At 37.5% G+C, this 26,507-nt stretch overlaps 1 protein-coding gene across 1 annotated transcript; it reads right to left on the bottom strand.

Moving 5' to 3' along the window:
• Positions 1-1,834: 1,834 nt before the first annotated feature.
• Positions 1,835-24,968, bottom strand: HDAC2 (histone deacetylase 2). The gene is made up of 14 exons (XM_014879298.2): positions 24,516-24,968; positions 17,044-17,156; positions 16,590-16,707; positions 15,709-15,783; positions 15,266-15,404; positions 13,364-13,505; positions 10,231-10,323; positions 10,025-10,133; positions 8,462-8,602; positions 6,403-6,511; positions 4,209-4,339; positions 3,178-3,333; positions 2,426-2,483; positions 1,835-2,218 (listed from the first exon to the last, which is right to left on the bottom strand). The coding sequence occupies exons 1-14, from the start codon at positions 24,565-24,567 to the stop codon at positions 2,188-2,190; spliced, it is 1,467 nt and encodes a 488-aa protein (XP_014734784.1). The 5' UTR covers positions 24,568-24,968; the 3' UTR covers positions 1,835-2,187.
• Positions 24,969-26,507: the final 1,539 nt, after the last annotated feature.

Genomic DNA, 26,507 nt, shown 5'->3' with positions numbered 1-26,507 from the left:
AAGCCACTGGGCAAATGTACTTTTAAAATATCATGCAAATAGAAGGGAATCACCTGTCAGCTACACCAAACTGCAGTAAAAATTTAAATGTGATTTTTTTCAGAGACAGAGTCAGACAAAACCTAATAGGAGTCTTATGGGTACTTTCCTGGAAGAAAGAGCATAGCACAAGTACATGAGTGTTGAAAAAGCCTTATATCCCTCCCTAAGTGTTTAAGAATTCTTAATTATCTTAATTCTATTCTTATTAAGTTTACCCAAGCATCCAACTTAAGTGCTCAGAAAGAGTAAAGACTAAAAAAAACCAGAAACCAAAGCATATACTAAAAAGGCATTAAGAAAATTAAACTTTTCTCCTCATACAATATTGAAAAACATCTGAAATACAACTCAATCATTGGTCACAGCCAGTATGGCCTCAGGGCAAGAAAGTGCTGCTTCAGACCTGATTCCTTTTCATAACAAGGTAACCCATCTGGCTGATCAAGGGAATCCAGCTGATGTAATCTTTTTTAATTTCAGTAAAGCTTTCAATACTTTCTTTCACAGTACCCTTCTGGACAAAATGTCAGGCACACAGCTGGATAAACACATCATGCTATGGATGAGCAACTGGCTCACCAGTCAGGCACAAAGGGTTACAGGGAGTGGGGTGACATTGGCCTGGTGACCTGTCACTGATAGGTTTCCCCCAGGGCTCCATCCTCAGCCCTGTGCTCTTCAATATCTTCATAAATTACTTGGATGCAGGACTGGAAGGGATACTAAGCAAGGTCACAGATGACACAAAACTGGAAGGAGCTGTTGACACTCTCCAGGGCAGGGAGGCCCAGCAGAGAGACCTTGGCAAACGAGAGGACTGGGCAATCATCAACCATACGAAGTTAAATGAGGGAAAGTGCTGGAATCTGCATCTGGGATGGGACAACTCTGGATGTACAGACAGACTGGGGGATGAGAGGCTGGAAAGCAGCACCTTGGAAAGGGACCTGGGAGTCCTGGTCGATGGCAAGTGGAACATGAGTCAGCAGTGCCCTGGCAGCCAGGAGGGCCAGTGGTGTCCTGGGGGGCATCAGGCACAATATCAACATATACCACAACCACTAAGAGAAAATAGGTTTAAAAAGTAGCAAGAAAAATTTATATTTGAAAAAAGAAAATAGAGTGAGTAGTAGTTTTGCTAACTTCTGCGTTCACTGCTCTGAAATCTTGATTTCCAAGCTTATATATTTGCTTAAATATCAACCTATAACACAATTGTATATTGAGGAAAAAAAAAAAGAATGGGGGCACTGAGGTCTCTGCTCAATTCTAGCACCAGAACTAACTCATGAATCAATGAATGTTGCAGGCAGTAAAATCCTTCCTCTATTGCTCATAGTTGTAAAAAACTGGAATGGATTTTTAGTTAAATCCAAAGTTTCATTTGCTATCCGGAAAGCTTTTCAAGATGACCAAATACTGATTTCATGAACAGCAAATGAGTAATTTTTTTAGGTAGATTCTGATGGTGGGAAATGTTCTTGGACAGTACAAAGCATGTGACTGCAGAGTTTTAAACATTCACATTAAAATGTGAGTTCATACCATGATGTTATTCCAGAATCCCTTCACCCGTTTATTCAGCCTGTTCAAATCTCACTTGTACACCCAAACATGTGTTTGCACCTCATGTAGGAACCGCTGGAATGTGTGGAGTCAATGAAAGCAGCACAGTTCAATTTGCCTGTTTGCCAGCTGTCCCTTTAAACTCACTAGGTACTCACAGATAAATCTGCCTAATTTATATAGTTTTTCCTCTTTGTAGGTCAATGATGGACAAAAGACAACCACGTGCAATTTTTTTTTTTTTTTAATAAAGATAAAATTACAAAAAAGGTAAAATCAGCTCAGGAAAGGCAAATTACTTTAATAGATCAGTTTAGACATTTAACATAATAACTCACATCCATTTTTAAATACTATTACATAAAGCATGGTGAAGAAAGGAATTTCTGCCTCATAATTAGAAAACTCACAATACAACTTGCCAGAAAACAGAACAAAGCAGTTTGAAAATAAATACAGTCCATGCCAAATAGTACAAAATGAAATCAGCAGTCTCTCTCCATACGAAAACTTTTCTCCTTTTAGGTATTCTCAGACTCTAGTATTATGTTCTGCAACTGATGAGAGGCTATCTTTTGTTCAAGGGTTGCTGAGCTGTTCTGATTTTGCTCTGTACAAAAGCAAAGAAAAGTGTTAAGTTGTTTCATTTTTTCAATTAACTGATTTAGAAATGTAATTTTTAATTACTAGTCCTGATTCTAAAATATTTACTATTGAGGAACTGAAAGCGATCTCCACAGAGCTGAAAAATATTATACAGTACTGACTTAACAAACACTCTCCAAAAAATTTACATTATTAATTAATTAGTGTTTACCCTTTGGCGTCTGTCTTTTCACCACTGCTGTCCTTGGCTTTATCCTCCTCCTTAACATCTGAAAAATTACAAGATTTTAAATATACCAAAAAATGCAAGAAAGTCTTAAAATACTTAAGCAAAGAGCATAACCAAGTTTATTTATTTTGTATATATTTCTAGCCAGAGGAAACTGGCTTTTAAAAGAAGTCACTAGTTACATATTAAAATAGTGTTAAATGCATTCATCCAAAGCAGAGTCTGGGCACAATGCCAAGCGATTCAGAATGCCTGGCAAGGTCTCTCTTGACTGGCCATAATGATGGCATGCAGTAATGAGACCTGGAGTTCCCCTGAGCTCCAGATGTATCCAGTTCTTAGAAAAATCAAGAGTCCTTGGAATTACACCGTCCCCGAACCCTATCTGGTTTCTGTTTCAGAGAAAACTAGTTACCTCACAAAAGCAAACAGGAACAAATGTTTTGCCCAACATATATTTTTTTCATCTCTACTTTTATTAAGTCATACGAATCCATGGCTCTAAGACTTCAAGCTTGTGGGGAAGAAACAACAGCCCTTGTCTGAAAATACTGTACTAATCTGAATAGCTATATCTTGAAACTGATAAGTTTATAATAGATGATTTAAAAATTATTGAAAAGAATATATCATCTTAACAGCTAATTAACTGTTAAGAGATAAAATATCTATCTCCTGCCAGGTCTGACATTTGTAGCTCTAAAATATAGGATGAAATCACACCACAGTCCTACCTGCTTTTTTGTCTTCAGTCTCTTTTTTGTCTTCTTCTATTCTGGCTTTCTTTGCTCCTTTCTTATGATCTGCAACATTTCGTCGTCCACCTTCCCCTTCATCTTCAGAATCTGAAAATTCTTCATCACAGGCTATGCGCTTATCCGATGCTCGAACTAGGATTCAGATTTATGATATTAATTAATCAAAAAGGCCAACTACAATAGGCCTAATGAAAAAGAACTATTAACTTAAGAATGAGTAGTAATATATTATAATCATTTACTGCTGATAAACTAAATTACAGGCAAACCACTTATTTTTCAAGATACTCTGGGACTTGCACAATAACTTCCAAAAAATAGCTTTGCAGAAACACAGGGGGAGAGTGGGAATATTTTAACCATGTATCAAATAAAACTTCAAATACTGAAAACTAAATCCCAGGAGAAAAAATAATGATTCTACAGTTCAGATAATGGATGGTGCACTAATAAGAGGTTACAGAATTATTCTAATCACCACCAAAAAAGACTAAAGGTAGCAGGAAACTCTTGGCTATAGCACAAGAATAACTCAAAGTTCATAGAAAGGTTATGGTAATAAAGTCGAGGGTAGTGTCACAAATATGGAAAATCTCTGTCTCACAACAAAGCAAATAAAAGGCTTTTTTCCCCTTAAACTCTGTATCTCATGTTACCTCAAAGGGAAACATAACTTCTGTCTTTTGTTAGTCACAAAAAAGTAAAGTTTAGTTAAAATTCATTAAGTCTTCTGAAGTATCTACTATAGATTTGAAACAGTCAGGCTATTCCATAAGATGCAAAAACACAGGGCTCTTCCAGCACTTCATTAGATCCTTTAAGAGGTTCAAATGTGCACAAGAATACCACCTTAAAAACATCAGGAGTGGCAGACCAGAGGCAAAATCTTTTATTCAGGAAACAAAAGTGCCAGTCTTCCAATACTGCATACTACTACAACTTAGGTTCTGAGCAATTAAATCCAAAATATCTATGGACGTGCTCTATCACGAAAAGATAATTCTTACTAGAAATGCGTTTGTCTGGATCTTCTCCATCCTCATCTCCACTATCTTCATGAACAGCATCTTCAGGAATGGCCTGCATCTGTACACCAGGTGCGTGAGGTAACATGCGCAAATTCTCAAATAAGCGTTGCCTGCAAGTAACAGACAAGAATAGTTATTACTACATAGAAGTAGCATTTCCTTGGATATCTGTGAAATTCCGAACTCTGCATTTAAAGTTAACCTAGCTTTGCTTTACAGTCAGTTTCATTTTTCTATTAAAAAAATTAGCATGCCAAGTTCAGGAAGTTTTCCATCCTAATGAGATCAGTATTATCCACAGTGCACTTGAACATCATTTTCTTTGTACTTTACAAATACTTATTTCAATCAACTTCAATTGTTAATTCCCCACAGGGTCAGCATAAGTACTGCCCATGTGGGCTAAACTGGTGTCAGTACTACTCTGTTTATAATAAGCTAGAGTATTAAGTTGGATAATACACTATTCTCTAGTTTCTTAAAAAGAAAGTCAGACACTTAAAAGCATGAAGACTTCCCAACTATAAGCAGCAATGACAAAATTAATTCATTTGGATACACTTCCTTATTAGCTGTTTCAGGAACAACAGAGACAAGTTCTGTCCTGTCTAAGCAACCTAATGTGATAGATCCTATATTCCAAAGCACCCTGTGCAGGATAAATGAGAATTCTTTTGGGACTCAAAACTATAATTCCAAAGTAGAAAGACAGGCTTGGCAAGCATCAAATATCAGCATTTGCAACAATTATTTTAGCATCCTTCTGCACAATTCGAAGGGCTAAATTAGGGCAACTGGGTGCTTTTTTGGCAGAGTCTCTTCCTCTGTTTAAATCACTTGACCTAGGCAAAGTAGTTTTGCCATGCATGGAAACTCCCTAAAGCCAGGTGTCTGTGAAAGCACACAATGAACGGAAGGAGGGTCATTGATCTTGTGGGTGCTAGTATAAGAATGTATGTTTTCTATTGACAGAGAGCAATCTCTGCTTGGGATTACAGCAGCGAGTTTTGCAGTCTACTTGTACCACAAAAGCTCAACAATACATAACATACAGCAAGCAGCCTGGCAGATCACCAGCTGCAGAACTATATTACTGCTGAGAAATTTTGTACAATTACGTTAACAAAAAATAAGTGGGCTTTTTCCCCCATCACACATTATAAACTCCTTTCATTTGATTGCAATTGATATAGTTGTGCTATGAACACCCATCACAGTCCATATACCAATCACTTAGAAATTAGTATTTTAACAACTTTGGTGTATTTTGCAATTTGAGAGTTTTAAAGGTTATGTCAGTATTGGCAAACTTATACATGCAATTTCGCATCTTTATTTAGGTATTTTTAGTAACAGAAAGAATTTGTACCATTAACAGCCTGTTAGAACTCAGGTCAGGGGTGGCAGTTTATTCTTTTTTAAACCCAGAGCAAGGACAAACCATGGTAAGCCAAGAGTACTTCAAGCTAACCAATTGCTTCCTACCAATTCTGCACAGAACTGATTGTATGTATGCATTACTTCACTCCTGAAGTAAAATATTTGGTTCCAATGAAAATGTCAAGATAGGAGGAGGAATAAACGAAGTATCAAAAGTGGCACAGCCTAAAAACACACAACCACCACAGCTTGTCAATGAGCACTGTTCAAACCTTGTGGATTTATCAAATCACAGCCACTCAATTGCCTGCATATGTATCACTGTCTTTCCAGAGCTCTGGATGTTCGAGCTCACGTATGACTTTTTATTTTTGCAGCTAACAGCAACAAAGAATAATATTCTCAGTCCTTGTTTATACATAGAGCTGAGAATTAGAAATCCTAGTTGTAATGGCACACCAGCTTCTTTCCTGGCAGGATAAACTTTCTACAAATTAGAATGAGAATCCAAGTAAAACAGTCATCTTTTCAGATGCTGGAAAAAGGAAAAATCCAAGCTGGGTCATAAATTTTCATATTTATAGTCATAAGACTTTATAAGCATGCATTCTGTTGGAGGAAGAGACTTCCAAAAAAACCACTGACAGAAATGAAAAACATGTAAAATCTATTCTAGTACTTATTTTTAGTGAACACAGAAAGGTATATAGTTTTCAAAACAGCCTAACAATTAAACCTCTGGAGAAACATGATCCATATGACCTACTTGAAAGATAAGGTAAGCACTACTTACTTGATCTTCTCCATATATTCTGGTGTATTTTGATTAGTCATATTTGAAGGACTAATATGAAGCTTGAAGTCTGGTCCAAAATACTCAAAGTAGTCATTGTATGGCAACTCTATAAACCAAACACCAAGACAACTTTGTTACTGAAAGAAGATTTTAAACATTTTAAATGTAACAGTAGATTTGACAGGATTCTACTTAGAGAACAATCAAAGCCTAAGCATTCAAACAAGCAATATTTTATGTGGACTCCTCAGTGATTTTCCTCTAAATTATTCAATAAACGAACTTAAATTTGCTGGCAAAGTACAAAGAGAAAGATTTACTGCAATTACACACTGAAGAACTCAATAACAAATTTGAGAAATAATTTAAAAATATACTTCTGCAGGATGGAGAAGATCAATTGATGATTTCTTATAGGTGTTTCCAAAGTTAGTCCAGTTTGAAAGGTTTAGAGTGAGCCGTTCAAAATATTCCTTCAGGACAAGTTTTAATACTTGTTACTTGGCTGAAGATCACAGCTAGTTTAATATCCTTGATAAGTGCTGGATACTGATTCAGTGGTGCTGACTGGTTCAGTTTGTCTGTTTTCTTCCTTACTCCACTTTTTGCATTTTCGCAGAAAATGGTGTCCCTGACTAGAACACTGAACCACCAAAATGAAGAATACATAGCCAGGACAAAAGCTATTTTACACTGTTGTATTTTGCAATATTTTATATTGAATATGACTGCATCTTTCCAGATAAGGTAAGAGAAATATTAAAAAAAATCCATATAACCTTTAAGAAATAAGACACTGAAATTAATTTTTAATTGTGCCCATTATCTCTCTTCATTTATGATTATTACAGGATAAGCAATCTTGGTTAGGTGGATAGAAAGCAGACAGGAAGATTAAGTTGCTACTAAGTTACTACTGCAACCTTTAGAAATGTGCTGTTATTTCTCAGAATAGATTGAAGATAACAGGGACCCAGAAAGTAGAGAGGAATGTTTAAAAAAATCTAAAAAACTTCATATATATACATACACCACACATATATATATATACATATGCACACATACACAGATATACGTGTGTATATATATATATATGTATATGTATAATCCGTTGGAAGGGGATGCTAATAGGAAAAGTCCCAAGTTCTGTGTTTTCAAAAGCTTTGGCTGACAAAGAATATATTTTGACATGAGAAATGGAAAATACATATCTTGAAAGGCACATTCCAAATAGTTTTTGCTCACTGACACCAGCACTCTGCTGTAGTCAGATGAAAACACTGAATCCACCAAGAGATACACGAATAGCAAAAGGTTATCACCAAAAGCTGCAGTTCAACATGCAAACTGCTAGTGACTCATTTGCAACAAATCAGTCCAAACAGCAATTTTATATAAATGGCATTCTAAAAGCATATCCAGGAGCATATTTGGCCAGAAGTAAAAGAAGTCCAGGATCTTTAGGGATTTTCCTCAGAGAAATTACTTCAGCATTCAACTATTCTAAAGTAGTCTACTATTTTTTTTGTGGTTTTAAATTTTAGGATGGCTTGTATAGTCAAAATTGAGTGAAATGGAAGAGAGGAAGTCAATATACTTTTACAGCTACTTTTGTCAGATAAAATGAAGAAACAGTATTTTTGCTATGTAAAGTGGACACTTGCACAGTCAATAATCTCTTATGTACACCATGTCCATGTTGTACAACTTACACGTTGCCAATGGTACAATCAAAATGCAGTATACATTCTTTCATAATGACCATATTCATATTAGAAATACTTGCAAGTAAAGTTCCATAAGTTTTACGTTTTGATTTTCAAAAAGTGATTCAGTCATTTAAAGGTTTTGCTAAGGCATAAAAAGAGCCCTAAGTACTTACATTTATTTAGTGTATAAAATACTGAAAATTTATTGGCTAAACCCTAGCAACAATTTTCTATCTACTTTATTCTAATCTGATGCATTACAGCTAGCTATACAAATATCTGCTGTTTACTCAAAATCTCCCATGATTATTTCTTAATAAAATATTAATTTGAGTATTAATATTTACCATTAGGAATTTCACAATCTAAGGCAACAGCAGTTTCATATGTCCAGCATCGAGCAACATTACGAATTGTGTAGCCTCCTCCTCCTAACATCAGCAACGGCAAGTTAAAAGTCTTTACAACTTCCACACATTTAGCATGACCTGTAAAACAAAAAGAGTTGACAATACATGCAAAATATCTATTGAACAGAAAAGTATATAACAAACTATGTAATCAGACATATGCAGTGACATTTAACAAGTAAGAACTGAATTGATTCAAACAGAACTGTCTCCCCCTAGAGCTAAGCACAACCTCACAAGAAGTCAAGACCTACAGATCAGAAACGTACAAAACACAATGAAAATCATCCACCCCAGTCTTCAGAGACTTTGCATGATGGTCTATTGTTGTTGTTCTGAAATGATCTTAGAGTAAGTGTTTCGTCTTTTCAAAAATGATGTCACACACAGTGACAAATTTAGGGACAATTTCTCAGTCAAATACTATGGGGGAAGAAGGGAAAACAAAATCAGTACTCGGTCCTTTCTACTTCTAAACTTGAACCTGTATTAGAGGTTGCTAAGTCTTGCTTACAGAATGAACTGGTGCCAAGACAGTACACACTCCAGGGAGATACAGCATACTGAAAGGCATCTGTAGGAGGCAGCAGCTCTCTTGGTTTCCAAGATATGTAAGATGGAAAAAAATCTGAGCTGTATGGGCAACTGAAGTAGCTTTGCCACCTGGTGCAAATCAAGAAAAGAACCCTGAAATACTGCAGACCCAACAGATACTATACTGCATTTTGTTGCCTACAAAACTCTGTCACATTAAACACAAAACCAAGAAAACCCATGATTTAAAAAGGCTGGATTGAAGGCTTAGCAAAAGTTTGCTATACATTTAATATTTTATCATTTAAATAAATAATAATAAAATAATAAAGTAACAGTAACAGTTATGCTACTTGCTAAATTAACATCCCATTTTAGAGAATCACAACTGCAAGTAGAAACTTAAGTAATACTAAAATAAATTAATTCTACAATAATTAATTAAAATGATTGTTAATATATGGCTCAGTATAACAAACACCACTACAAATTTAACAATGCAGTGAGTATTCCCATTTCAGTAATAGGTATTACTGAATACCTATTTTACACCCAGCAAGGTGTTTGATGTTTAGCATCTGTAGTCCTACTCAGTTGACTACTAACTAGTTTTATTTGCCCATCATTGTAAGTGTTGCAGACGCCTGTTGTCCTGTCACTCCAGGACTCTGTTTTAGAGCTACAGAAAGCCTGTATATAGAAGAAAAGGAATCACTTGAGTGGCTAGGAACCACATGGAAAACCAAGCTTCTTAAGTTTTTTAGATGCACAGAAAGAAAGAGTCAACTTCTGGGTTTCTTTTGGCCATCCTGTATAGCAAAGAAAGAGGTGATTAATCATAGTAATGAACAAAATCTTTGTGACTCCAGTCTTCACCATGAAAGTGTCTTGAAGGATATGTATGAAGGATACAGGTTTCTAATAAGTAAAAAGTTGCAGACAACAAACAGACACTTTTCTGCTTACCTTTAACAGTAAGATTAAAGCATCCCAGTCTGTCCCCAGACAGTGAATCTGCTCCACACTGCAATACCACAGCACTGGGCTGGTACATCTCCATTACTTTAGATATAATCTATAATCAATTTAAACAGCAAGTCATTAATTAACATAATGAAAATACAAAACTAGTAGTTTTCAGAGAGCTTAAAAACTAAAAACAAAGCACTCACTGGTTTGAATATCTGTCCATATGATTCATCATCTATACCATCCCTCATTGGAAAGTTGACAGCATAGTATTTACCTTTTCCAGCACCAATGTCCTACAAACAAAGATGACAATTGTTTTAATACAAACACAGGAGCACATAGAATGGTATAATGAAAAAAAGTCTACCCAAGTCTGCTGAAGTATTCTGTACCATTATACATATCTGTGAGGGAGAAGAGGCAGAATTTACTTGGTTCCTGTTCTCCCTTAAAATAATTTCAGAGTGTAGGAGTTGGACACCAAGATTAAAATACCAATAAGTACACTCAATTTTTTAATTCGAAGATTTAAGACAAAAAGACAAATCATAACCAATCAGTTTAGTCTGGTAATAATAGTGAACCAAACAAAAGTATGAAAACCAAGAGCAAGGTGATATGCATGTTTTCAGTGTTGCATATAAGATTTGTACTTGAAGAGGATTTTAAAACCACATTATTGCCCTAAACATAGGATGAGGAAGTAGCTGCAGCAAGAGAGAGAAGAAAAATCCAACATGGGCCACTTATAGGTGCTCTTGACGAAACGGAGACCTCTTAAATGAACAACAAAAAAAAAGAACAAACTTGCACATTACTCAGTTCCATAAGGTGTCAAGACAGAAGCTGTAATAGTCTATCTTATCAGCTTTCCTAAACAACCTATGTATTAAGAGAAAAGGTAAAAAAAATAAAAAAAAAACCAAAGAAAAAACCAAAAAAATCAAGGGAATACACCCTTGAATCCAACCACTCCAATTTTGATGATCACCTTAAAAGCTAAAGATCTCTGCTTCCTCTCCTTGTCTTGCTTTTTTACAAGATTTAAAAAAAAAATAAAAAAAAAATCACTAAATCGATCTTATCCTAAAATATTGCAAAGTCAAATGTTCACACAATTTCCCCCTAAACAGAGTAATTGTTTGAGCTATTCAATGGACCTTTGTTGTAACTGATGCTCATATTAGTTTTAAAACCTAAAGAAAGAATTTGGCATTCTGGTAGCCTCCCATTCATCAACAGATCAAACTGCCTCACAGAAGCTGGGCCACTGTGGAGAACTATGGAGTTCAAGTGATCTATTTGTGTGTATAAATGGCAAAATTTGTGCTATCATCTAAGATATGCAGAAGGTCAAATAACTTACTGAGGACACTGGAAGTTTAGACTGAACAATACACTCAGTAGAAAACTGATGTTGCTGAACTAGAAAACCTCAGATTCATCTACACTGATGGAGTTGCAAACACTCCATCATTTGATACAGGATTTCTTCCTGCATCGATTAAATGTAACCTGATCAGCAAACTAGATCAACTAAATAAAGAATTACAGAAACAAGCTGTAATACAGCCCATTGGAAAAAAAACAAAGAGATTTGGCTGTAAAGGCGATAAAAATAATCATCAATGGTAGATCAACTTAGGCAAAAGGAAGCAACACAATATTGGCCTCCAGAAGGAATACTGACTTTTCAGAGAATTACTTCTCCCTTCAGTTCAATTAGCTTTGCAATCTCTGGGGATAGGAAAAACCTCAAGAGGATGCAATAATTGCAATAAAGCCTGCTAAAGCCTGCATGCAGACAATGCTCATTTCAAAATCCTAACTGGCACCTCAGAAAAAAAGTTGCCATGCCTGAGATACTGTTTTTCACTGATACTGCTAAAGAAATAAATCCCAAAATCTGTAAAATATTCTTCTATTTATTTCAACTATGCTATCTTTTAATTCTTTGTTCTGGGTGTGGTGAGGTGAAGAGTCCACAAACTTCTCTGTCAACGGGAAGTGCTGCTTCTAAAAAGCCAAGATATCTAGCCCTTCCAAAAAAAAAAAAAAAATTCTAGCCAAATTCAGCAACAACAGCTTGTCATGATAAACATCCTGGTCTGAGCTGCTTTTAGTTTGAAGCACCACTACCACCTTGTGGCCAGTCAAGTTAAACCACACAGATAGAAACTAATCTGATTTGTTCCTAAATGAATTTAGAACAGTTTAACAGAATCTAAAAACCATAATAACATTCAGATGCAACAACCACACTGAATTGAATGCTTTGCAACCCACTGCTCAACTTTCACTTACTCCTGTGCCTTCTGGGTATCATCAACAGGCTGGGAAACACACTTTTCAGGAGTATTAGCAGAAACACAAATATTTGTATCTCATTAATCAGTTTAAATGTATTAGGAAAACAGTGAATTATTTCCCAGCACAGCATTTTTGTAGGCCAACTTGTTGGAAGTGCTTACAATTTTTTTTTTTTAAATTTCTAACTGTATGCCCAAACTAATGTGCAAAGTTGCTAACACCAGTGGAATGGCATATCCTGGGAGTGTCTCTGATAAATGAGTTTGAAGCTAGGAATATATTAATCCTAATACTTGTAATACTCTTTCGAGCTGTGAAGTGGAACAAGTTCCTGCTCTAACAAGAGTCTTACATGAGCAATGACTAACTTAAAATTAATATGAAGGGACAGAAAAATTGTTTTCCATTCTCAGCTTTGCCAGAGATGCTACAACAGCTTTAATGGTAATTCTTCGTGGGCAAATGCTCCCTCCCTCAAGCTAGCTATAATGCTCAGTACATAATTCCGTATGGGGAATGTTAAAGTTCTTAGGCAGTGAGCATCATGAGAACTCAAAACACACTTCATGACATAAAAAATATTCCAAAAATGAGTCTACTGTATTACTAGGCAAATAGAACATAGCAAATTCAAACTTTAACTTAAGCTTTGTGACTGTTAAAGAGTGAACTGCAAACAGGTACTGTTCACTGTAACTGCAGAACTGAAATGTACAGATAATCATAAATATACCATACTGTCTTCTTAGAGACATCTCCAAAATCTGTATGAATTAAACGAATTACATTTGAAAAAAAAATCAGCCTATTTATTTAGAAGTGAGTATTTTAGTTCCCTACTATCCTGTATTATTTTTCCTAAAATTCCTCAACTAATCACTCTCGGCTAACGTTTTTTGTGAAAACTTACTGTTGTACACCATTACTTGGCATAGTTATTGTAGGTCAGTGCAAAAAATGTATCCACAAGGAAGACAGTAAGAGGGAATTCATCACCTAATGAAATTTCATTTTCAACCTTACCCTAAGGTCCCCCGTGCCTGGAAAATATTCACCATACTTATGGAATGATACTGTCATGACACGATCTGTGGTATAAAATGCTTCTTCAACACCATCACCATGATGGATATCAATATCAATATACAACACTCTTTGGTGATACCTAGAAAGAACATATAAGAAATCATCATCATCTGTTATATTCATAATAGACTAAGAGCAAACAAGAAAAATGCTAACAACCCCCCCCAACCAGACACTAAAATCCAAGATTATGATCACGGTGATGACTTTGGTTGATGTGACCTTACACTCTTAGAATTCTCAGTACAGTTTGAATAACATTAGTAAGTTTATCTTCATTAAAATAAGGAATTTATTTAATATTTGCCCCAAACTATCTCTCTATAGTAGAAGCTATACCTCATGCTTCTGCTGACATCACTTTGTTATTCATATCTGCTGAATTCACCCTTCTCATTAACCCCAAGGTCTTTCTTTCTGCCTCCTCAATAATTACCAAGAGTCTGTATTCCATAAGCTCACAAAAAAAGAAATATTTTTTTTCCATTGGCTTTTCTTCTTCACCTCTCCAGCTTGTAAAGAAAGGCCCATTCTTACTTTCAAGTGTATTGCACTTTATATTTCCATAAATTTAATACACTACTGTTTATTATTTTCTTAAATACTGCAAATTTCAGGACAGTTTGAGATGGACAAAGAAACCAGTGATTTATTTGAAGCCTTAGAGCACCTGAAACAATAAGTATCCCTTAAATTTTATGTTTTCCAGTAAAGAATAGTCTGTCATCAGAAGATGCATTTTCATCATGCTTTGTACAGTACTGAGAGTGTGAGAGCCCATAATTTCAGGGATGGTTCCCCACGGTTACACAACCCATAACTATTCACAAGATACCTTCTGTCACGTGCACATTACGCTAAGAAATTCAAGATTGGACCACAGAAAATCATAGCTCATAGACTGCAGAGACAGCTCCTGAATATATGCTGCACATTAAAATGAATGTCTTACTGTGTTAGTATTAACTATTCTTAGTGTCTTTAGAGATATTTTCTATCTCTAGATTTCCAGATTACAGCTACTTCCCTCATTCCTCACCAGTAAAATCAGCTGTCCCACTCACAAGAGTCAAATATCTAAAATATTTTTTTGTAATAAATGGGATTTGTGTTATTAGTAGGGATACAGTCCTGTGAAGAAGTAAAAGCAACACTCAGGACTTGAAATTTTAGTGAAGCATTACCGTTTGAAGTCAATTATATGACCACTTTTCATTACTCATCATTTCTTTTTTTGCAGTCACAGCAGTACACCTGTTATTTAATCATTTATTAAAACCAGCCACATTAATTCATGTAATAATCCAAAGAAGTTCAGTGCATGATATTCCCTGAATATTCCTGTTTGATTCAGTAACAAATCAAATGACAGGAAACAAGAACACATATTGTGAAACCAAATGGGTGTAAGATTGAGTACAATGATCACCCTAAGGGGTCAGGGCAGTGATCCATCTAGCCCACTATTCTGTCCCTATGTGTAGCAAAGGGAGACTTTACAGAAATATTTACAGCAAACAAGTAAGCTTGTCCATTTTCTGAAGTCTGCTACCCTAGTCCTTCCCCATCATCTAGAATTACAGCATATGGAGTTCTGCAAGGTGCATTGTTGCTTGGATTTATCTCCTATTAGCTATCTTTTCAGTTTGCCTGTATTTTATTTTTAATATCTTGCTGAAACCAAACCAGGCAGAGCTTGGAGCTTTCTTAACTGAAACTGTAAAAGTTCAACACGGGCTGTGAAAACTCTAATAATAACTACAATCCATATCTTCAAACATTTAAATACCTAAATTTAACACTTTCTATAATTCTAACTTGTGCCTATCACAAACTTACTTCAGTAACTCAAGGATGGCAAGCACAATATCATTGACATAACAGAAACCAGATGCCTCCGATTTCTTGGCATGGTGAAGTCCCCCAGCCCAATTGACAGCCATGTCTGTTTGTTGTCTGTTCAATTTTACTGCCCCAGCTGTAAAAGATACACAGAAGAATGAAAGCAAATGGAGTCAGAAATTTCTGATTGCCTTTAAATTTGCTACATGAAATCATATTTTTTTAAAATAAGTTGATTTAGAACAGATTTCTTACCAATACTGAGATACTTGATACATCTTGTATTTTACAGTCTGTAACTGATGTGATTATTTTTAAAATATTATTTATACAAAAAATCCCTTATATTTACCTCATTTTTAAATGCACAATCAAAATTTTAAGTTGCTGACATCAACCTAGTAAAGTAATTAAATAGTTGGCAAACAACCTATACTTACCAACAGAGCCTCCAGTTGACAGCTGACAAAACTCAAACAATCCATCAAATACAGGACAATCTTCTCCAACGTTAACTGTATAAGAAATGTAGTATTTTTTTTAAATACCATTCTGACAGCATCAATACACACATGGATAACACAGATGCATAGTTCATTCAGCATTTTAATTACTTATCCCCCATCTCATTTGTTAGGCTAATTTAAACACTGGAAACAATGCAAAGTCCTAATAGTATAACTCCAAACTAATCTTTTTTTCTTTTCTTTTTAAATTATTTTTGGTTTCTATTGGAAGATTTGTCTCCTTGTTTGAAAAATAATTTGCTGACAATAAGGCATCATAAAGAGGTTACAAAACTGCCTTTAAATTTGATAGAATAGCTGTCACACTGCATTCCTAACAGTACTTTGAGCTTATTTCTATAATTAAAGGAATAAATTAATAACAGAAAGGGCGAACAGTGAATGATGTACAATTTTTACTAGCTCCCTCCATGTGGAAGGAGCAAGTTCTTTTCTTGACTTAAAACACATTTTCACACATTGAATTTTACTTCTATAATATTCTAAAAGCCATTTGTTTAAGCAAGATTTCAAGGCACTTTCACAAACAGTTCACCATCTGCACATCAAGCCTTAGTATTAGCAGCAGTATTTCACATCTAGAATACACCCTGTGAAAGGAGAGGCAAAAATCCTTACGTACTCTTAAAGAACATATTTGTCAAGATGACTGCTTTTCATGGAAAAGTGTAGCTATAGGCAGGCATATGCTACTTACTCTGTTACAGTATTTCTCTAACCTTGGTACTGGTGAATACTGAGCTTCAAACCATAAAAGCATGTATACACAGACTTAGCCTGACGTTGGCACTTACATCTCTGCATTTGCTTGCTGTACTCAGACATATTGTCAGGCCTTATTGATCGGAGAAATTTGATGTATTCATCGCTATGGTACTTGGTCATTTCCTCAGCAGTTGCTTTGTGAGGTCGCTGACAACAAGAACAAGGTAAGAAATTAAATCAGAGTGGTCTGCAAAATCAGCTAACAGTGTGCTAAAACAGGCAACTTGAAAGAAATCCTACCTACTTTGAAGGGAAAATAGTGAAAAGAAAATGTGGTGTTTTACATACAAAGCAAAGGCTACTCTGTTGCAATATACAACTGCATTAAATACGCTTCACTTCTAAGTAAAAGAGCTCTGATTATACTATTTAAGTATTCTCTATTTTCACTTCCACCTCTCTCTATTTATTTGTGTGACAATATGTGAAGCCCTTTAAAATAACTTAAAATGCTTCGGTGCACATCATATTGCCTATACTTACATAAATTTCCATTTTTCTGTATAAGCCATAGTTTAGCAGCAAATTGTGAGTCATTCGGATCCTGTGAGGCTTCATTGGATGTCCTTGTCCATAGTAATAGTTTCCAATATCACCTGCCAATATTACATGAAAGAATAGCTATTCATATTACAAAACAAGTTTCATTGCCACTTAATCATTCTCACAAGGTAAGTAAACAGGTATGATTACAGAAAACAAACCCCACAAAGGGAATACTGTCTACTTCAAAAAGAACACAAGGGAAACAAACTGTTGTATGTCAGAGCCAGAGGGAAAAAAAGAAGCCAAATCTAACACTGACTATAAGCAGACAGCAGTGGGAGAGCAAAGATAAATATAAGACATGATTTCAAATCAAGAGTGAAGTTCTGGCCCAATAGTGGGCTACAACTGAACAACAAAATGGGAAACAGAACTGGAATTAAGAGGAGAGGAGACACTACTGATGACATTGCCACATAGTACCACAACAGAGGCTGTAGTAAAACCTACCATTTTGCATGAGCTGATTTTATGATATCATTCTCAGCCTGTCCTTAACTAATAACCCTGTTACACCCAGAAGTGAGCTCCAGATCCATTGTGGCAACCACATGCACAAACAGTCCCCAGACACCTGCTGCTGGAGATCCAAAGTAGTTTAACATGAACCTTATAATCCAGATTAACCTCTGTTATATTGGAGACCAACTAGGCACACAATTAAGATAACAAATTTGACACTCATTTCCAAGAAAGGAATAGCTGCTATCATGGGCTAGTAGTAAGTTTTCTTCTGGGCTTAGCTATTGTTAAAACACACACAACCCCACTTTTGAGCACCGACACTCTCAACACATGAACCATTTTAAACAGAACTGTCTCTGGAAATATAAACAAGCCTGTAAATTATGTCCAGTGGTCAATGGCTTCAGCTGGGGATTTCTAAAACACCTCTTCACGGTAACACCTCTTTTCTTTTTGACCCAATTTCCCGATAGGATTACTGAACTTTACCTTCTTGAACTTTTTACTTTTCTTTCACATCCTTCAACATGCTCTGCCTTGTCCACTGGGAACAAAAGAAACACTATTTTCACAATGTCATACTATTTTGTAAATTTTATCAGTCAGAGGTAAGAAGCAGCACCACTACAAAACAGCTTTAGTTTCACCTCTTCAATATGAACTTCATGGAGGAAGGGTAAATCTCAGCTTTCTGTAGCATCACCAACTACCAAAAAAAACAAGTATTACAGTAAGATTAAAAGTTTCAAAACATTCTAAAATCCTTCAGCTTTCAGTTTTCAAAGAGAAAAGGAGAGTAAGGACACTTAAGAAAACAGATACAACCTAATGTAACATAAGAAGAAGATGTTTAGAAAAACTACCCTTCAATACCTAGCTCTTAGCCATCCCATAACAATAGAAATAGAGTTTTAGAACAATAGAAACCAAGTTTTAACACTAAGTTAAGAACTTTGAAGAGTTTGGACCTTCTAACTTGGATACTTATACAGAAGAACAGCATTTTTTGTCAGTTACTTATTGCAAGCCTACAGGTTTCGTCACATGCAGGTCATAAGCAAAATTATTAAGAGGATAAATAAACTCCTTCCTTCCAGCAAAAACATTTTCAAGCACTTTACAAGAGGATATCTTATATATTTGATGTTTAGGAAAAAAATCTATCACAGATCGTTGACACTTATGCCTAGAAGATGAAAACCAGCCATTTACTAGCTCTACTTTATGTTTTGAAGTTACTGTTAAGTCCCAGATTTAAAAAAATCTTCAAGCTAGTAACAGCTTTAAATTTTGAGATTTTTAAGAAAATAATGATTATAAATAACGTGATATTATTGAGGAAACTTCATTGCAAATGCATTTGTGGCTTAAAAATGGGAGTTTTTAAGGAAGTAATTTCAATTTTAACTACTTCAGCTTCTACAGTCATCACTAACATTCTATTCAGAATGCTGATGGATGAGGAAGCATACAATTAAGAATTATTTCATATCTTATGTATGATGTAAGGTCTATTATTTTTCCCATATGAAATTGAGAAAAAATAAAGTTAACAAATTTCCCAAATACACTTTCAACCTCTCCTTCAATATACGACAAATAATCAACTAAACAAATTTTAGCTTATTCTATATATCATACACTGCAACATACAGTTATATAAATAAATCAAGCACACCTTTCAGCTTTCATTTAATTTTTTTACCACAAAAGAGAATTTTAAAAGAATTTGCACATTGTCAGAATTAATAGGAGCTTATTTGTCAAATAGAAGATATGTAGGTGAGTATCTGGCAGAAGAATACTGATCCTGTTGTATTAGAGGCCAGCAGTAGTGACTAACAATAGATATCAATATAATACACATTAGCAACAGGCAATACAATACCATCCCTATTTTTCAGGTCTTAGTATCACTAACAAAAAAGGATTTGGGCATTATCTTCATAAAAAAAATTCTTGAAGCATATGGACAAAAAGCCCATCAAGTTTCAGGGGATTAGTGATGCCTATCAGGCAGGGATGAGGAAGGAAAAGAGGAAAGATCTTTCTTCATTAGTACCTCGATTTTCAACCAACATGATAAAGGGGACCCATCACAGAGACATCTTACTGTGATGAAGGTAAAGTTGTCAAAAGTCTCTCTTCCTTTACCTAGTGAAGAAGGTGGTGCACTTCCTGGTACAAACACTTCATCCACTGATCCTGAAATTTACGTATGTCTTTTTCATATGTCACAGCCTAACTAGAGCACTTTGGGAAGAAAAGCAAGATGTACCAAGAGCTAGTATGTGTGAGGATGGGACACCTTAGTCACCGATGCAGCTAAAAAGCTCTGCACAAACCTCTGCCGCATTAACTCTGATTAAAACGTGTGTGTATGAGGAATGGGTACACTGAGGACAAGCTCACAAGATTATTACTGCAGATAGCATTAGTACTTGATTTTATACTTACTAATATAAAGGTAAATTCTTTCTAATATAGAAGTAAAAATCATACAGAAGAGTTATGAGCACAATGTATCACTTACCAGTGTGGGAATACACAGAAAGCAAAAAAAAAAAGTAACTGAATGAGGAAAAGGAGGGAAAAAATGCAAAGTAGTATGTGTAAAAAGTTTGCAAATCTATTAATTTTTCACATCAAGGCTTCAAACACTGAAATTTACTGTTTGATACCAGTAAAAATGCCAGCTAAACGGCTCCCATTGAGATGTAGCAATATATAATCTCTGAAAAGTTGAGTCTGTAATTAAAAAGTGACAAACCAAGTGCCCAATTAGCGCTATAGAGTTTACTGCCCCACATTGTTCACTATGTGGTACAGACACCTACCTGACAATTGTTACATACACTATCACATTCTGGGTTCAAATATATATATACACACACACACACACACGTTTTCTTCTCAATTCATGCAAGTTACATGCCAAAATGATGAGAAGTATCAAATAAAAATAAACCCTTTATATGATTCCTTTGATGAGCATATGTTTTAGACACTCACTTCTCTATCTGAGACTTTAGCAAGGGCTACAGAAAATATTCTAACATAGAAAAATACAAGAGGCTACATGCCCTAAAGGAATTTTAATTCTGCCCAAACCCACACAACTAACAAAAGCTATGTCCCCAAAAAAGTATTAGCTTCTCCAGTTACTATGACAAACAGAAAAATAACACCATTAAATTTACTCAAAGCAGTCTTAAGTGACTGAACAAAGAGACAAGAGATGACATCTACACTTGTTTTTAAATACTTTGTAACTTGTATGTTACATTACTTTATAACTTTTAACAGATAAGCTGTTATGTACATGGACCACATCCCTGCTTACTTTAGGTATAGTTACCATGAAATGATGAGGTATTTCGGAACTGCACTATGCAAAGAAACCTAATTGCTACAATGGAAACCACATGGAAAAAACAAATCTTAAGAGCAGCAGTTACATTGAATTGACTTCAGCGATATACTAAGGGATGAACTCATGTGAAGCTGAATGTAAAAGAAAAGATCATCAATGCCTGATGAGTCCAACAAACAGCTATTCAAACAGGCCTAAAATTACTGCACTCGTTTCAGAAGGATTGGGCATTTTGCTCTGGTTTTAAAATTAAGCAGACAGCAGAAGAGTAGCAAAGATCTGACTTTTGAGCCCTGAGTAGAGGCTGGATACCATCATCATGTTTGGAAGGCACGGCACAAAGTACTGATGAATTTCCAGAAAACACTAGGTTTACACAGTCACAGTTTAAGTTCATTTTATCTGCAGAAGTAAGCTTTAACTAGAAGTACTACGCAAACAATTCCCAACTACAGTAACACACTGCCCTACTAAAACAGGTTTAGTCTCGTCTTTATGGGTGGAACCAACCACACTCCAATGCAGATCTCCCAAATTTTCATGAAGGTAGAGTCTTTTGAACACCCACACTAAATTATGCACAAGAACCAATTTAAACAATACTGCCAGTGCACTGGCATGGAATAAACACATGAACTCACTGTAACCACACCAATTGCTCCACGACTCTCTAGAACTGTGCTTGTCTGCGCAAGAGCACAGAGCTGGGAAGACCATGTGGGGCCTGTTCTCACTGCTGTGGGCAACTGTACAGCACCTTGGAAGAGATAAACTACCTGAGCCACAATGTTGCAAAGCCATGAAAACCTGAAGATACATGGTAAGAGACTAAAATAAAAACTGTGATAGCCTTCCATATCTAGCATGTTTCTGGGCAGTCTGAGAAGCAAACTTTGCCAAACTAAGGTCATACATGTATCAAGATTAGAAGCATTTATGAAAAATATTTTAAATAAGACCACTAAAGTATTTTAATTCGTATTTTAATTAGTTTTTCCTATAGTATACTGGTTTAAATTTAAGCAAAAATCCTGACCTGAGCACGGTTGCAAGCAATGAGGATTCTGCAAACTGGATGTGGTTGACTTTCTATTACAAGCAAACTCAAGGTAATGAAATCAAACTTTGTCTGCTCAAAGTTTATTGGTTCCAAGTACAGTATGAAGGGTATTAAAACTATTGAGAAAAAAAACAAACCAAAAAACAAACAAAAAAAAAAACCCGAACCAACCTTAATAGCAATACACTCTGAGAAAATAACAGAAGTGACAGGCTAATTTAAAAAATCAGCCTTAAATGACAACCACACGAAGTTTCACAAATAGCATGGGGAAGTTTATTGCATCTCAGAAGATAATCGCATATGGTTCTAGAACTTTTCAAGACTTTTTAATCTACAACTTTCAAGAAATGGAGTAAAAGTAGGCGTGGAGAGCCAACTATGACCCCAAAAAGGGGTAATTTACTTCAGACATGACATTCCTTTAGAGATATACCTCATATAAGATATAAAGATGCAAGATGTATTTGAGAGATACAACAATACCTCAGGGTCTTTTTTTTGTGAGTGTGTGTTTGTTTGTTTCTTTGTTTTGTTTTATTTTGGGTTCCTTAAGGCTTCAAACACTCCCTTCACTGTGATTCAACAGCTCTGCTGGTACAACAGTTAAAAATATTCAGAATTACCAGATGAACCACACAGTAGCATCAAGATATTAACTTTAGGTATTAAGTCTAAAATTTCTTCCAATTACTCTATTTCCAAAAGACACGTAAAATAACTGTTGGATTTGGCAATCCAAATAAATGAGACATAAAAAATATTCCAAATCAGTTTCTGTCACATATAAAACATTTATTTTAAGGCACAACAGATACTATTTTCTCTACGTTATTAACTACGTTTATCCTAGTCTACATACAAGCTACAACTGCTTTCAGTCGCCATTATCTTGCCACCTCCAAACTTGTTCCTCTTCCAGTTTCTCCCCTCTCTTCATAAGAATAGCTTTTTTGGCTGTTAAGAGAACCTAATGCTAGCATCGAGTACCAAAATCCAGTAATCACAGAAGAACAATGTATCAACATCTAGTAAACTACACCTACCTGATTTTATAAAAGGAAAAAAAAAAAAAGCAAGAGAGAAGAAAAAAAAGGCAAACTGATTTTAAAAAAATAGGCAAATATTTTCAGAGAGAAAGCTTCTAAACTATCACTACTGTATTTCTTTCAACAAGGAGAAAAGTAATTCCCAAAAGTATCCCTAACAGGGGCCTCCTTTCCCCTTTAGGCTGAACAAAGAACCAGTGCTAGCAACAAAGAGAAGGGGGCGGCAACCACCACTCTGCCTCCTTTAGTGTGGTTTAAAAAAAAAAGCCAAGACAGGCCCCTCTAGATCTGCCATTTCCAAAGAATGGCAGGTTTGCTACAGCAACACACTCTTTGATATCTTGAGTGGGTTTAGCCACTCAGCCTTACATCCAAAATGGTGAAAAGGCCAAAGCACTACGGCTGAACATCCTCAACCTCTGTTTCCTGGCTACTTCCAAGCCCAGTCTCGGATGGAGCCGTATAAGATTGCTGCAATAGGAGGTAACTTAATCAAATCTCTTAACTAATTTATCCATCAAGCTCACCTCCCAGTACAAAAAGGGCTCATAAATTTAAGCTCAAGAAGAAACCTAAAAGTTCTTGCTGCTGGGGCCAGAGAAAACTGCAAACAAGTTGCTGAAAACATCTCAAACCAAGCACTTTTTCGCCATGACTGACAACGCAGATCGCAAGCCCCTGTGTCCCCACCACAAAGTGTGCAAACTCAGAGGGCCTACATGCAACTCAAATTTCATGATTATTAAACACCCACGCACACAACTTTCCGCGTTTTGCAGGAAGGGAGGCTCGTGGGAGCCAGACCTCTGCTCTGATCCGTGCTCTGTTTGTGGAATGGGGGAAGAGAAGGCAGAGTCCCCTTGTCCCTCAGTACCCCAGACCTCGGTACGAAAGCCCGAGGCAGGGAAAGGCCTCAGCTTAACAATCACCAGGTGCCGGAGCTACACATGGCCTGGACTTTCTTTGCAGGGGAGGAGCCAGACACAGCAGCGACTCCAACGCCTCCGTGCTCAGCGGATGGAGGGGAGTGTCTCAACTTTTCTTCTTCTTTTTTTTTTTTTTTTTTTGGGGGGGGGGGGGTGGTGGGGGCGGGGAGGCGGTGGGGCGGTGAGTATTTTGGGGGCAAACAATAGACACAGCACCTACCACCGGGCCCGACAGACCAGGCAGCTCCCCGACCTGCACCTCCCCCCGACTTCACCACCCCCGCCCTCCGGACCCGCCGCCCCACGCCCGCCGGCCCACGGGGCTCAGCAGAGCCGACGGCGGGAGCGGGGCGCGGCGGCGCAGGTGGAGGCGGCGGGGACTCCCGCTCGCCGTGGGGCCGGGCCGGAGGGAGGCTCGTCCCGCGGGGCAGGGGCGGCCGTGCCGGCGGGGGCCGGGGACACTGCCCGCCCCGGGCGGCCATTAGAGGGGCGCCCCCCCGCTCCTGCACGCGCGCTCCCGCGCCGGCCCTGCTCACCGTCGTAATAGTAGCAGACTTTCTTCTTGCCGCCGCCCTGACTGTACGCCATAGGGCTGCCGCGCCGGGGCCGTGGGCAGGGAGCGGGAGGCCGAGGAGAGCGCGGAGCCGGCTCGCAGAGTGGGAAGGAGGGGGCGGGAGAGCGGGAACTCGCGACGCCGGGACCGCCAGCAGCGGGAACGGGCCGGACCCTCGGCAGCGGGAGGGGCAGCTAGCGGGATGCGCCCAATTCGCGGCCGATGGAGGTAGGAGAGGGAAAGAAGGAAGAGGAGAGCACGCACGCGAGGGGACGTGGGCTCCTGTCTGCTTCTCCGTGCTAGCTGATCTCAGATACACACACAAGTCAGCAAAGAAGTCAGCGTGGATTCCCTAATAGCGAATTCTTAGAGAGGGCTCTTTTCTGGCCCACACCCATGGCGGGCAGTGGTACGATCCGCCGCGGGCGTCGGGGCTGTATCCCCGCCCCTCAGCGGAGCCGTTTGGCGCATGCGCGCAGTGGGCGGCCCGTCTCGCACAGTGGCTGCGGCGGGAGTGGGCATGAGGGGTCCCCGCACTCGGGGCCGCCGTGGGCCCGGGCCCTACTCGGCGCCAGGGTCATGGTGAAGTCCCTCAGCCGTCCCCCAGCACTGGCTGGTGCTGCGGGCGCCTCGTCCCCAACCGCTCAGCGCTTTCCGCCGCGCTGGGGCCCGAACCTCATCCTCTACGGAGCCGCTGCAGCTGCTCGGCCGGCTGGGGCGTCGCGTCTTGTCCCCTCCCCAAGTGAAAGAGTCTTTTCCACAACAAAATCGGATTCTGTTTTGTTTGGTTTTTGGATTTTTGAGTACTTCTGTCTGTCAGTACTCTGCCCTACTGGCAAGTGTTGCACTTCAGTATCCCTGTTCTGGAGGAAGCTCAAAACATGCTTCACAGTAACGCATAGCAATTTCCCCCCAAAATCCAGGCATGCCACACAGGAATCATTTAACATATGAATCATTTCTCTTCGCGGTCTATTGTTTTCTCTCCTTGCCTCAGCTCAGGAAGGAGAAACATGGTCACATTCATACTTAGGCCAGCTTACTTATGTTTGCATTTATACAGGGGTTCACATTGTGATAAGTAGATCTGGGGATACACATCAGTTACACTGAAGTTTACTGTTTCTTCAGCAGACACGAAAGGCCTATACATAGGGACTTCCACTCATCCAAATTTTGTTTGTCTCTCAAAGCTTGTTGATTTGCTGGAGTCTCTAAAAGTACCTAAAATCCATGGGGTTTTTGTGCTTCTCTATTTGATAATAACAAGGCATTTGTATAGCCTATCTCACACAACAAAACCAATACATGCCCAAATACAGGTTTGATCTTTGTTCCCAGGATTAGGGTGCTTTCACTCCTAGAGGTACTTCACAGGAGTCTGGGTCCTCGTAGCTGATTAAAAAAAAAAATAATTGTTAGAGACAGACAACTGTAAAATAAGCTTGTTAAGCACATGTATGCACAAACACCCTAAGGATAACCCTAGGGCATCCTGGATTTCCCCCCTCACCCTTCACTTTTTAACTAAAGGATACTACATTATGATGTAATCAAGTGGTATAGTGTTTTTTAAACAACTATTTTCATATTCTGTTTGGAAATTTCTCTCTTAGAAATAACATACAAAATAGATTTCTACACCTTATAGTACAGCTGATGTTTGCTTCTTGGTGCAAAGTGCAGCAAAATATCTGCATAACGCTATAAGAAGCATGATATTATCCACTTAGCAATAAATTCCTTTTTATCTCAAGCCTGCTTAGTGCTTCCTCTACTTGAACAGATCTAGATTGGACTCTAGAAGCTCCAGACACCGTTTTGTATTAGCTAATCACTGTATTATATGCTTCTTTGATCACTGAAATTCAGTGTTTATGAACTTACTCAACATTTTGTAGTTGCCTGATAAATATGTCTATCAAAGGAGTACAACAACACATCAGCTGGCTCAATATCAGAAATATTTTTATTG

This window comes from Sturnus vulgaris, chromosome 3 (assembly GCF_052056855.1).
Source record: "Sturnus vulgaris isolate bStuVul1 chromosome 3, bStuVul1.hap1, whole genome shotgun sequence".
Classification (NCBI taxonomy): Eukaryota; Metazoa; Chordata; class Aves; order Passeriformes; family Sturnidae; genus Sturnus; species Sturnus vulgaris.
The sequence above is the reverse complement of the archived record's forward strand: the minus strand, read 5'-3'. Positions and strand labels throughout refer to the sequence as shown.

Bases quoted from the DNA above. Each gene is read 5' to 3' on its own strand.
- HDAC2 (XM_014879298.2), bottom strand. From the start codon at position 24,567: ATGGCGTACAGTCAGGGCGGCGGCAAGAAGAAAGTCTGCTACTATTAC. The intron at 15,784-16,589 runs GTAAGTGCCAAC...TTTCTTATACAG, and splicing joins CAGCAAGCAAATGCAGAGAT to TTAACGTTGGAGAAGATTGT. The intron at 15,405-15,708 runs GTAAGTATAGGT...TATCTTTTACAG, and splicing joins GTCAACTGGAGGCTCTGTTG to CTGGGGCAGTAAAATTGAAC.